Source organism: Oncorhynchus gorbuscha, linkage group LG08 (assembly GCF_021184085.1).
Source record: "Oncorhynchus gorbuscha isolate QuinsamMale2020 ecotype Even-year linkage group LG08, OgorEven_v1.0, whole genome shotgun sequence".
NCBI classification, from domain to species: Eukaryota; Metazoa; Chordata; class Actinopteri; order Salmoniformes; family Salmonidae; genus Oncorhynchus; species Oncorhynchus gorbuscha.
The window spans coordinates 1,347,731-1,362,405 of record NC_060180.1 but is presented as its reverse complement, the minus strand read 5'-3'; the positions used below and the strand labels follow the sequence as shown (position 1 = coordinate 1,362,405).

The following is a 14,675-nucleotide window of genomic DNA, read 5'->3' as shown; positions in this document are numbered from 1 at the left end:
ACTTTTAACAGATCCCTATGGGCCCTGGTCACTATATAGTGCACTACTTTTAACAGATCCCTATGGGCCCTGGTCACTATATAGTGCACTACTTATAACCAGATCCATATGGGCCCTGGTCACTATATAGTGCACTACTTATAACCTGATCCCTATGGGCCCTGGTCACTATATAGTGCACTACTTATAACCAGATCCCTATGGGCCCTGGTCACTATATAGTGCACTACTTATAACCAGATCCCAATGGATCCTGGTCACTATATAGTGCACTACTTATAACCAGATCCATATGGGCCCTGGTCACTATATAGTGCACTACTTATAACCAGATCCCCATGGGCCCTGGTCACTATATAGTGCACTACTTATAACCTGGGCCCTGGTCACTATATAGTGCACTACTTATAACCAGATCCCTATGGGCCCTGGTCACTATATAGTGCACTACATATAACCTGGGCCCTGGTCACTATATAGTGCACTACTTATAACCAGATCCCTATGGGCCCTGGTCACTATATAGTGCACTACTTATAACCTGGGCCCTGGTCACTATATAGTGCACTACTTATAACCAGATCCCTATGGATCCTGGTCACTATATAGTGCACTACTTATAACCAGATCCCTATGGGCCCTGGTCACTATATAGTGCACTACTTATAACCTGATCCCTATGGGCCCTGGTCACTATATAGTGCACTACTTATAACCAGATCCATATGGGCCCTGGTCACTATATAGTGCACTACTTATAACCTGATCCCTATGGGCCCTGGTCACTATATAGTGCACTACTTATAACCAGATCCCAATGGATCCTGGTCACTATATAGTGCACTACTTATAACCAGATCCCTATGGGCCCTGGTCACTATATAGTGCACTACTTTTAACAGATCCCTATGGGCCCTGGTCACTATATAGTGCACTACTTATAACCTGGGCCCTGGCCACTATATAGTGCACTACTTATAACCAGATCCCAATGGATCCTGGTCACTATATAGTGCACTACTTTTAACAGATCCCTATGGGCCCTGGTCACTATATAGTGCACTACTTATAACCAGATCCCAATGGATCCTGGTCACTATATAGTGCACTACTTTTAACCTGGGCCCTGGTCACTATATAGTGCACTACTTATAACCTGATCCTTGGTCACTATATAGTGCACTACTTATAACCTGGGCCCTGGTCACTATATAGTGCACTACTTATAACCTGATCCCTATGGGCCCTGGTCACTATATAGTGCACTACTTATAACCTGGGCCCTGGTCACTATATAGTGCACTACTTATAACCTGGGCCCTGGTCACTATATAGTGCACTACTTATAACCTGATCCCTATGGGCCCTGGTCACTATATAGTGCACTACTTATAACCAGATCACTATGGGCCCTGGTCATTATATAGTGCACTACTCATAACCTGATCCCTATGGGCCCTGGTCACTATATAGTGCACTACTTTTAACAGATCCCTATGGGCCCTGGTCACTATATAGTGCACTACTTTTAACAGATCCCTATGGGCCCTGGTCACTATATAGTGCACTACTTTTAACAGATCCCTATGGGCCCTGGTCACTATATAGTGCACTACTTTTAACAGATCCCTATGGGCCCTGGTCACTATATAGTGCACTACTTTTAACAGATCCCTATGGGCCCTGGTCACTATATAGTGCACTACTTTTAACAGATCCCTATGGGCCCTGGTCACTATATAGTGCACTACTTTTAACAGATCCCTATGGGCCCTGGTCACTATATAGTGCACTACTTATAACCAGATCCATATGGGCCCTGGTCACTATATAGTGCACTACTTATAACCAGATCCCAATGGATCCTGGTCACTATATAGTGCACTACTTATAACCAGATCCCTATGGGCCCTGGTCACTATATAGTGCACTACTTATAACCAGATCCCTATGGGCCCTGGTCACTATATAGTGCACTACTTATAACCAGATCCCTATGGGCCCTGGTCACTATATAGTGCACTACTTATAACCAGATCACTATGGGCCCTGGTCACTATATAGTGCACTACTTATAACCAGATCCCTATGGGCCCTGGTCACTATATAGTGCACTACTTATAACCAGATCCATATGGGCCCTGGTCACTATATAGTGCACTACTTATAACCAGATCCCTATGGGCCCTGGTCACTATATAGTGCACTACTTATAACCAGATCCCTATGGGCCCTGGTCACTATATAGTGCACTACTTATAACCTGGGCCCTGGTCACTATATAGTGCACTACTTATAACCAGATCCCTATGGGCCCTGGTCACTATATAGTGCACTACTTATAACCAGATCCCAATGGATCCTGGTCACTATATAGTGCACTACTTATAACCAGATCCCAATGGATCCTGGTCACTATATAGTGCACTACTTATAACCAGATCCCTATGGGCCCTGGTCACTATATAGTGCACTACTTATAACCAGATCCCTATGGGCCCTGGTCACTATATAGTGCACTACTTATAACCAGATCCCTATGGGCCCTGGTCACTATATAGTGCACTACTTTTAACAGATCCCTATGGGCCCTGGTCACTATATAGTGCACTACTTATAACCAGATCCCTATGGGCCCTGGTCACTATATAGTGCACTACTTATAACCAGATCCCTATGGGCCCTGGTCACTATATAGTGCACTACTTTTAACAGATCCCAATGGATCCTGGTCACTATATAGTGCACTACTTTTAACAGATCCCTATGGGCCCTGGTCACTATATAGTGCACTACTTATAACCAGATCCCAATGGATCCTGGTCACTATATAGTGCACTACTTTTAACAGATCCCTATGGGCCCTGGTCACTATATAGTGCACTACTTATAACCAGATCCCAATGGATCCTGGTCACTATATAGTGCACTACTTTTAACAGATCCCTATGGGCCCTGGTCACTATATAGTGCACTACTTTTAACAGATCCCTATGGGCCCTGGTCACTATATAGTGCACTACTTATAACCAGATCCCAATGGATCCTGGTCACTATATAGTGCACTACTTTTAACAGATCCCTATGGGCCCTGGTCACTATATAGTGCACTACTTATAACCAGATCCCTATGGGCCCTGGTCACTATATAGTGCACTACTTATAACCTGGGCCCTGGTCACTATATAGTGCACTACTTATAACCAGATCCATATGGGCCCTGGTCACTATATAGTGCACTACTTATAACCTGGGCCCTATGGGCCCTGGTCACTATATAGTGCACTACTTATAACCAGATCCCAATGGATCCTGGTCACTATATAGTGCACTACTTATAACCTGGGCCCTGGTCACTATATAGTGCACTACTTATAACCTGATCCCTATGGGCCCTGGTCACTATATAGTGCACTACTTTTAACAGATCCCTATGGGCCCTGGTCACTATATAGTGCACTACTTTTAACAGATCCCTATGGGCCCTGGTCACTATATAGTGCACTACTTTTAACAGATCCCTATGGGCCCTGGTCACTATATAGTGCACTACTTTTAACAGATCCCTATGGGCCCTGGTCACTATATAGTGCACTACTTTTAACAGATCCCTATGGGCCCTGGTCACTATATAGTGCACTACTTTTAACAGATCCCTATGGGCCCTGGTCACTATATAGTGCACTACTTTTAACAGATCCCTATGGGCCCTGGTCACTATATAGTGCACTACTTATAACCAGATCCCAATGGATCCTGGTCACTATATAGTGCACTACTTATAACCTGGGCCCTGGTCACTATATAGTCCACTATTTATAACCTGATCCCTATGGGCCCTGGCCACTATATAGTGCACTACTTATAACCTGATCCCTATGGGCCCTGGTCACTATATAGTGCACTACTTATAACCAGATCCCTATGGGCCCTGGTCACTATATAGTGCACTACTTATAACCTGGGCCCTGGTCACTATATGTCCACTATTTATAACCTGATCCCACTATATAGTGCACTACTTATAACCTGATCCCTATGGGCCCTGGTCACTATATAGTGCACTACTTATAACCAGATCCCTATGGGCCCTGGTCACTATATAGTGCACTACTTATAACCAGATCCCTATGGGCCCTGGTCACTATATAGTGCACTACTTATAACCAGATCCCTATGGGCCCTGGTCACTATATAGTGCACTACTTATAACCAGATCCCTATGGGTCCTGGTCACTATATAGTGCACTACTTATAACCAGATCCCTATGGGCCCTGGTCACTATATAGTGCACTACTTATAACCAGATCCCTATGGGCCCTGGTCACTATATAGTGCACTACTTATAACCAGATCCCTATGGGCCCTGGTCACTATATAGTGCACTACTTATAACCAGATCCCAATGGGCCCTGGTCACTATATAGTGCACTACTTATAACCTGGGCCCTGGTCACTATATAGTGCACTCTTATAACCTGGGCCCTGGTCACTATATAGTGCACTACTTATAACCTGGGATCCCTATGGCACTACCCTGGGCCCTCACTATATAGTGCACTACTTATAACCTGATCCCTATGGGCCCTGGTCACTATATAGTGCACTACTTTTAACCAGATCCCTATGGGCCCTGGTCACTATATAGTGCACTACTTTTAACAGATCCCTATGGGCCCTGGTCACTATATAGTGCACTACTTTTAACAGATCCCTATGGGCCCTGGTCACTATATAGTGCACTACTTTTAACAGATCCCTATGGGCCCTGGTCACTATATAGTGCACTACTTTTAACAGATCCCTATGGGCCCTGGTCACTATATAGTGCACTACTTTTAACAGATCCCTATGGGCCCTGGTCACTATATAGTGCACTACTTTTAACAGATCCCTATGGGCCCTGGTCACTATATAGTGCACTACTTATAACCAGATCCCTATGGGCCCTGGTCACTATATAGTGCACTACTTATAACCAATAATAATAATAATATATGCCATTTAGCAGACGCTTTTATCCAAAGCGACTTACAGTCATGTGTGCATACATTCAACATGGTGGTCCCTGGAAGAACCCACTACCCTGGCGTTACAAGCGCCATGCTCTACCAACTGAGAAGAAGGACCAGATCCCTGGATGGGCCCTGGTCAAACGTAGTGCAGGGAATCGGGTTCCATTTGGGAAGCAACATGATAGGAATGTCCCTGGAGAGTCTCTGTCAGCACCATGTGTTCCCTTGAGAAGCAACATGATGTCCCTGGAGAGTCTCTGTCAGTACCATGTGTTCCCTTGAGAAGCAACATGATGTCCCTGGAGAGTCTCTGTCAGTACCATGTGTTCCCTTGAGAAGCAACATGATGTCCCTGGAGAGTCTCTGTCAGTACCATGTGTTCCCTTGAGAAGCAACATGATGTCCCTGGAGAGTCTCTGTCAGCACCATGTGTTCCCTTGAGAAGCAACATGATGTCCCTGGAGAGTCTCTGTTAGTACCATGTGTTCCCTTGAGAAGCAACATGATGTCCCTGGAGAGTCTCTGTCAGTACCATGTGTTCCCTTGAGAAGCAACATGATGTCCCTGGAGAGTCTCTGTCAGTACCATGTGTTCCCTTGAGAAGCAACATGATGTCCCTGGAGAGTCTCTGTCAGTACCATGTGTTCCCTTGAGAAGCAACATGATGTCCCTGGAGAGTCTCTGTCAGCACCATGTGTTCCCTTGAGAAGCAACATGATGTCCCTGGAGAGTCTCTGTTAGTACCATGTGTTCCCTTGAGAAGCAACATGATGTCCCTGGAGAGTTATGTCGTTCTGTTTGATGGTCGTGGAGTGGAATTTAAGCAGAGTTATTTTTTTGTTAGGCTCTAGTTGTATCTATATAACCAGAACCTCCATCAAAACTCTGGTCCAGTTCACAACGTGGACATGTAGAACTACATCAAGTGTAAACAGGAGATTCACATAACAATATTAGTAGTGGTTTCCTAGGCTGTGTCGCAAATGGCTCCCTATTTACTATCTAGTGCACTTCTTCTGGTCAAAAGTAGTGCACTACTATAGGGAACAGTGTGTCATTTGGGACACACAATAACACTCAGATGAACAGTATTGTTCTAACTCTCTTGTCTTGTTCTTAACGTAGAGCTTTGGGTCGTACCATTTTGGGGAGTTTGATCTGAGTGCGGTCCAGATCTCCCAGAGGTATTCTACCGACTGCACCGGTTTCTACACCTCCGCCGGCCTTCTGAACTTCTCCTGACCACCTCTCCAATGAACCTTCCCTCAGGTACAGTAGAGAGGTAAAGAGAGAGAGAGAGGTAAAGAGAGAGAGAGAGGTAAAGAGAGAGAGAGAGGTAAAGAGAGAGAGAGAGGTAAAGAGAGAGAGAGAGGTAAAGAGAGAGAGAGAGAGAGAGGTAAAGAGAGAGAGAGAGAGGTAAAGAGAGAGAGAGAGAGGTAAAGAGAGAGAGAGAGAGGTAAAGAGAGAGTAAAGAGAGAGAGGTAAAGAGAGAGGTAAAGAGAGAGAGGTAAAGAGAGAGAGAGAGGTAAAGAGAGAGAGAGAGAGAGTAGAGAGAGAGAGGTAAAGAGAGTAAGAGAGAGAGAGGTAAAGAAGAGAGAGAGAGAGGTAAAAGAGAGAGAGAGAGAGGTAAAGAAGAGAGAGAGAGGTAAAGAGAGAGTAAAGAGAGAGAGAGAGAGGTAAAGAGAGAGAGAGAGAGAGAGAGAGGTAAAGAGAGAGAGGTAAAGAGAGAGAGAGAGAGAGAGGTAAAGAGAGTAAAAGAGAGAGAGAGGTAAAGAGAGAGTAAAGAGAGAGAGAGAGAGGTAAGAGAGAGAGAGAGAGAGAGAGAGAGGTAGAGAGAGAGAGAGAGAGAGGTAAGAGAGAGAGAGAGGTAGAGAGAGAGAGGTAAAGAGAGAGAGAGAGAGGTAAAAGAGAGAGAGAGAGTAAAGAGAGAGAGAGAGAGAGAGAGAGAGAGAGAGAGAGAGTAAAGAGAGAGAGAGAGAGGTAGAGAGAGAGAGAGTAAAGAGAGAGAGAGGTAAAGAGAGAGAGGTAGAGAGAGAGAGAGGTAAAGAGAGAGAGAGAGAGAGAGAGAGAGAGAGAGAGAGGTAAGAGAGAGAGAGAGAGAGGAGAGAGAGGTAAAGAGAGAGAGAGAGAGGTAAGAGAGAGTAGAGAGAGAGAGAGAGTAGAGAGAGAGAGAGAGAGAGAGAGAGGTAAGAGGAGAGAGAGAGAGAGTAGAAAGAGAGAGAGAGAGAGGTAAAGAGAGAGAGAGAGAGAGGTAAAGAGAGAAAGAGAGAGAGAGAAGAGAGAGAGAGGTAAAGAGAGAGAGAGAGAGAGGTAAAGAGAGAGAGAGGTAAAGAGAGAGAAAGAGGTAAAGAGAGAGAGAGGTAAAGAGAGAGAGAGGAGGAGAGAGAACACTACAGTGGTTTTTACATTGATTACCTTTACTGTAAATTGTTGTACATTTTAAGTGGTCAGTTTTCAGTCATTTACAACTTTTTTTGACAGTTGTTTAACAGACGAGGTAAATCTCAGCAATTATGGTAAATTTCCTCAAATATCAGAACTGTAAATCCCTCTTCAGGCAGGACATCAAAGCACTCTACTGTTGGCCAGCAGAGGGCTCTATCGGGCTTTATTATAGTGTGGTGGAGGCAGGGAGCATTCTCCCGTGTGTGTGTGTGTGTGTGTGTGTGTGTGTGTGTGTGTGTGTGTGTGTGTGTGTGTGTGTGTGTGTGTGTGTGTGTGTGTGTGTGTGTGTGTGTGTGTGTGTGTGTGTGTGTGTGTGTGTGTGTGTGTGTGTGTGTGTGCAGGCATTTTGAGGGGCAGTGACACTGTTGTCTGTCTTCCTGTCAGTGCTGTTGTCTGTCCCCTCCCCCTGTCAGTGCTGTTGTCTGTCCCCCCCTTGTCAGTGCTGTTGTCTGTCCCCCCCCCTTGTCAGTGCTGTTGTCCCCCCTTGTCAGTGCTGTTGTCTGTCTTCCTGTCAGTGCTGTTGTCTGCCCCCCCCCTCTCAGTGCTGTTGTCTGTCTCCCCCTGTCAGTGCTGTTGTCTGTCCCCCCCTGTCAGTGCTGTTGTCTGTCCCCCCCTGTCAGTGTTGTTGTCTGTCCTCCCCCCTGTCAGTGTTGTTGTCTGTCCCCCCTGTCAGTGTTGTTGTCTGTCCCCCCTGTCAGTGTTGTTGTCTGTCCCCCCTGTCAGTGCTGTTGTCTGTCAGTGCTGTTGTCTGTCAGTGCTGTTGTCTGTCCCCCCCAGTCAGTGCTGTTGTCTGTCCCCCTGTCAGTGCTGTTGTCTGTCAGTGCTGTTGTCTGTCCCCCTGTCAGTGCTGTTGTCTGTCAGTGCTGTTGTCTGCCCCCCTGTCAGTGCTGTTGTCTGTCAGTGCTGTTGTCTGTCCCCCCTGTCAGTGTTGTCTGCCCCCCTGTCAGTACTGTTGTCTGCCCCCCACCCCCTGTCAGTACTGTTGTCTGCCCCCCACCCCCTGTCAGTCTGCTCAGCTACATTCACTTCCCCCTGTCCTGTCCTCAGAGAGATGTCCTGCTGTCAGTCTGCTCAGCTACATTCACTTCCCCCTGTCCTGCCCTCAGAGAGATGTTCTGCTGTCAGTCTGCTCAGCTACATTCACTTCCCCCTGTCCTGACCTCAGAGAGATGTTCTGCTGTCAGTCTGCTCAGCTACATTCACTTCCCCCTGTCCTGACCTCAGAGAGATGTCCTGCTGTCACAGTCTGCTCAGCTACATTCACTTCCCCCTGTCCTGACCTCAGAGAGATGTTCTGCTGTCAGTCTGCTCAGCTACATTCACTTCCCCCTGTCCCCCTGTCCTGTCCTCAGAGTCCTCAGAGAGATGTCCTGCTGTCACAGTCAGCTCAGCTACATTCACTTCCCCCTGTCCTGACCTCAGAGAGATGTCCTGCTGTCACAGTCTGCTCAGCTACATTCACTTCCCCCTGTCCTGACCTCAGAGAGATGTTCTGCTGTCAGTCTGCTCAGCTACATTCACTTCCCCCTGTCCTGACCTCAGAGAGATGTTCTGCTGTCAGTCTGCTCAGCTACATTCACTTCCCCCTGTCCTGTCCTCAGAGAGATGTTCTGCTGCCCGCTGCTTGCTTGGCATGTCATGCAGGAGGGAAATATCTACCACCGAGTGCACTTGGCTAGCTCTGTCTGTCAGCTCAAAGACACTCATTACGAGCATACTATAGCAGCTAGAACACACACACACACACACACACACACACACACACACACACACACACACACACACACACACACACACACACACACACACACACACACACACACACACACACACACACACACACACACACACACACACACACACACACACACACACACACACACACACATTTGTCCTTCTTCCTGGAGTCTTGTCAACAGCAATGATTAGACAGGGTTATGTAAATGCCCCCAGCCGACCCAGCCGTCCTGCCGAGCATCAGAACATTGATAGTGACACTGTGTTGTGTCTGTAGAGTGTATCTGTTCAACCCTCCTCCTTGGCTCCCAGAGGCCTCGGAGACAGAAGAGAAACAGTCAGAAAGTATTCAGACCCTTTTCCCACAGAGGGTTCCCTTACAGCCTTATTCTAAAATGGACTTCATTGGGTTTTTCCCCCTCATCATTCTATACACAATACCCCATAATGACATCACAATGCCCCATAATGACATCACAATACCCCATAATGATGAACCAAAAACAGGTTTTCATTCTACACACAATACCCCATAATGACATCACAATGCCCCATAATGACATCACAATACCCCATAATGATGAACCAAAAACAGGTTTTCATTCTACACACAATACCCCATAATGACATCACAATGCCCCATAATGACATCACAATACCCCATAATGATGAACCAAAAACAGGTTTTCATTCTACACACAATACCCCATAATGACATCACAATACCCCATAATGATGAACCAAAAACAGGTTTTCATTCTACACACAATACCCCATAATGACATCACAATGCCCCATAATGACATCACAATACCCCATAATGACGAACCAAAAACAGGTTTTCATTCTACACACAATACCCCATAATGACGAACCAAAAACAGGTTTTCATTCTACACACAATACCCCATAATGACGAACCAAAAACAGGTTTTTATTCTACACACAATACCCCATAATGACGAACCAAAAACAGGTTTTCATTCTACACACAATACCCCATAATGACATCACAATGCCCCATAATGACATCACATTTACATTTTACATTTAAGTCATTTAGCAGACGCTCTTATCCAGAGCGACAATACCCCATAATGACGAACCAAAAACAGGTTTTCATTCTACACACAATACCCCATAATGACGAACCAAAAACAGGTTTTCATTCTACACACAATACCCCATAATGACGAACCAAAAACAGGTTTTTATTCTACACACAATACCCCATAATGACGAACCCAAAACAGGTTTTCATTCTACACACAATACCCCATAATGATGAACCAAAAACAGGTTTTCATTCTACACACAATACCCCATAATGACATCACAATACCCCATAATGACATCACAATACCCCATCACAATACCCCATAATGACATCACAATACCCCATAATGACATCACAATACCCCATAATGACGAACCCAAAACAGGTTTTTAGAAATGTTTGCAAATTATTTTGTATTTTTTGAAACAAACAAAAAACAGAAATCACATTTACATAAGTATTCAGACCCTTTAGTCAGTACTTTGTTGTAGCACCTTTTGGCAGTGATTACAGCCTCAACTCTTCTTGGCTATGAAGCTACAGGCTTGGCACACCTGTATTGGGAGTTTCTCTCATTCTTCTCTGAAGATCCTCTCGTCTCTGTCAGGTTGGATGGGGAGCGTTGCTGCACAGCTATTTTCAGGTCTCTCCAGAGATGTTCAATCGGGTTCAAGTCCGGGCTCTGGCTGGGCTAGTCAAGGACATTCAGAGACTTGTCCTGAAGCCACTCCTGCGTTGTCTTGGCTGTGTGCTTAGGGTCGTTGTCCTGTTGGAAGGTGAACCTTCGCCCCAGTCTGTGCGCTCTGGAGCAGGTTTTCATCAAGGACCTCTCTGTACTTTTCTCCTTTCATCTTTCCCTCGATCCTGACTAGTCTTCCCAGTCTTTAGGGATGGTGCCAGGTTTACTCCAGACATGATACTTGGCATTCAGGCCAGTGAGTTCAATCTTGGTTTCATCAGATCAGAGAATCTTGTTTCTCATGGTCTGAGAGTCTTTAGGTGTCTTTTGGCAAACTCCAAGCGGGCTGTCATCTGCCTTTTACTGAGGAGTGGCTTCCGTCTGGCCACTCTACAATAACGGCCTGATTGGTGGACGGCTGCAGAGATGGTTGTCCTTCTGGAAGATTCTCTCATCTCCACAGAGGAACTCTGGAGCTCTGTCAGAGTGACCATCTGCCAGCTCTAGGACGAGTCTTGGAGGTTCCAAACTTCTTCAATTTAGGAATGAAGGAGGCCACTGTGTTCTTGGGGACCTTCAATGCTGATCTGTGCCTTGTTAAAATCCTGTCTCGGAGCTCTAAGGACAATTCCTTTGACCTCATGGCTTTGCTCTGACAGTGCTGTGGGACCTTTATATAGACAGGTGTGTGCCTTTCCAAATCGTGTCCAATCAATTGAATTTACCACAGGTGGACTACAAGGTGTAGAAACAGCTCCAAGGATGATCAGCTTCATTTTGAGTCTCATAGCAAAGGGTCTGAATACTTAAAAATTAAAAACCTGTTTTCGCTTTGTCTTTATGGAGTATTGTGATGTCTTTATGGGGTATTGTGATGTCTTTATGGGGTATTGTGATGTCTTTATGGGGTATTGTGAGGTCATTATGGGGTATTGCGATGTCATTATGGGGTATTGTGTGTAGTTTGATGGGGAAAAAGTCAAGGGGTCTGAATACTTTCCAAATGCACTGTTTGGCCCAAATGGCACCCTATTCCCTATGTAGTGCACTTCTTTTGACCAGGGCCCATAGGGTGCTATTTCAGGCCGAAGTCATGGTCTAATCAGCCACTGCCTATCTCCTGAGACTGACTGACTGACAGAGAGAATGATCTCAGTGTCATGTAGACAGACAGTAGAAAATGCCACGGTGTATTGACAAACGCAGCAAATGACTCATCTAGTTTTAAGGCTTGTTACTGTCAGGAAGGGAGAAATGAAAACCGAAAGGCTCAGGTAAACCGTCAAGAGCTTGGCTTATTCGTTCTTGGAAACATCCCATAATACCCTCCTAGTAACTACAGGGACGGGGAAAGGGCCTGATTTGCAGGTTAATTAAATTGTTCAGAGCTGCAACACTTTTTTTCTTTTTGGCAGAGAGAGATGTCATTCAGGATGTAGTGTGCTGGGCAAAGGTTTCCAGGAATGACTAGACCACATGTCAGGAGTCAGGACACTACAGAGTAGACCACATGTCAGGAGTCAGGACACTACAGAGTAGACCACATGTCAGGACACTGCAGAGTAGACCACATGTCAGGACACTGCAGAGTAGACCACATGTCAGGAGTCAGGACACTGCAGAGTAGACCACATGTCAGGACACTGCAGAGTAGACCACATGTCAGGACACTGCAGAGTAGACCACATGTCAGGAGTCAGGACACTGCAGAGTAGACCACATGTCAGGACACTGCAGAGTAGACCACATGTCAGGAGTCAGGACACTGCAGAGTAGACCACATGTCAGGACACTACAGAGTAGACCACATGTCAGGAGTCAGGACACTACAGAGTAGACCACATGTCAGGACACTGCAGAGTAGACCACATGTCAGGAGTCAGGACACTACAGAGTAGACCACATGTCAGGAGTCAGGACACTACAGAGTAGACCACATGTCAGGAGTCAGGACACTACAGAGTAGACCACATGTCAGGAGTCAGGACACTGCAGAGTAGACCACATGTCAGGAGTCAGGACACTACAGAGTAGACCACATGTCAGGAGTCAGGACACTGCAGAGTAGACCACATGTCAGGAGTCAGGACACTGCAGAGTAGACCACATGTCAGGACACTACAGAGTAGACCACATGTCAGGAGTCAGGACACTGCAGAGTAGACCACATGTCAGGACACTACAGAGTAGACCACATGTCAGGAGTCAGGACACTACAGAGTAGACCACATGTCAGGACACTGCAGAGTAGACCACATGTCAGGAGTCAGGACACTACAGAGTAGACCACATGTCAGGAGTCAGAACACTACAGAGTAGACCACATGTCAGGGGTCAGGACACTACAGAGTAGACCACATGTCAGGAGTCAGGACACTACAGAGTAGACCACATGTCAGGAGTCAGGACACTACAGAGTAGACCACATGTCAGGACACTGCAGAGTAGACCACATGTCAGGAGTCAGGACACTACAGAGTAGACCACATGTCAGGACACTGCAGAGTAGACCACATGTCAGGACACTGCAGAGTAGACCACATGTCAGGAGTCAGGACACTACAGAGTAGACCACATGTCAGGAGTCAGGACACTACAGAGTAGACCACATGTCAGGACACTGCAGAGTAGACCACATGTCAGGAGTCAGGACACTGCAGAGTAGACCAAATCAAATCAAATTTTATTTGTCACATACACATGGTTAGCAGATGTTAATGCGAGTGTAGCGAAATGCTTGTGCTTCTAGTTCCGACAATGCAGTGATAACCAACATGTAATCTAACTAACAATTCCAAAACTACTGTCTTATACACAGTGTAAGGATAAGGAACATGTACATAAGGATATATGAATGAGTGATGGTACAGAGCAGCATACAGTAGATGGTATCGAGTACAGTATATACATATGAGATGAAGTGTAGACAAAGTAAACAAAGTGGCATAGTTAAAGTGGCTAGTGATACATGTGTTACATAAGGATGCAGTCGATGATGTAGAGTACAGTATATACATATGCATATGAGATGAATAATGTAGGGTAAGTAACATTATAGAGTAGCATTGTTTAAAGTGGCTAGTGATATATTTACATCATTTCCCATCAATTCCCATTATTAAAATGGCTGGAGTTGGGTCAGTGTCAATGACAGTGTGTGGCAGCAGCCACTCAATGTTAGTGGTGGCTGTTTAACAGTCTGATGGCCTTGAGATAGAAGCTGTTTTTCAGTCTCTCGGTCCCAGCTTTGATGCACTGTACTGACCTAGCCATTCTGGATGATAGCAGGGTGAACAGGCATGGTTCAGGTGGTTGAAGTCCTTGATGATCTTTATGGCCTTCCTGTAACAACGGGTGGTGTAGGTGTCCTGGAGACCACATGTCAGGACGCAGGAGTTGCCCCCGGTGATGCATGTCAGGACACTACCCTCTGGAGAGACCACATGGCGGAGCAGTTGCCTGCAGCGGTGACCAGCATGCCAGGATGCACTCAGATTGTGCATCTGTAGACAGTTTGTGAGTTCTTTTGGTGACAACATTTCTTCAGCCTCCTGAGGTTGAATAGACCACATCTTCAGGACACTGTCAGTGTGAGTGGACCAATTCAGTTTGTCTGTGATGTGTATGCCGAGGAACTTGCAAAGTAGCTACCCTCTCCACTACTGTTCCATCGATGTCAGGGGGTGACACTGTTTCCTGAAGTCCACAATCATCTCCAGTTTTGTTGACACTGCAGTGTGA

General features: G+C 45.9%; 1 protein-coding gene across 1 annotated transcript in view; it reads left to right on the top strand.

The window, feature by feature from the left end:
- LOC124041081 (activating signal cointegrator 1 complex subunit 1-like) overlaps positions 1-14,675 on the top strand; it is a 45,849-nt gene that overhangs the window by 21,979 nt on the left and 9,195 nt on the right. Inside the window, exon 9 of the mRNA XM_046358241.1 lies at positions 6,142-6,285. Coding sequence (XP_046214197.1) covers positions 6,142-6,258 — 117 coding nt within the window. The 3' untranslated portion in view covers positions 6,259-6,285. The remainder of the gene's footprint in view (positions 1-6,141; positions 6,286-14,675) is intronic.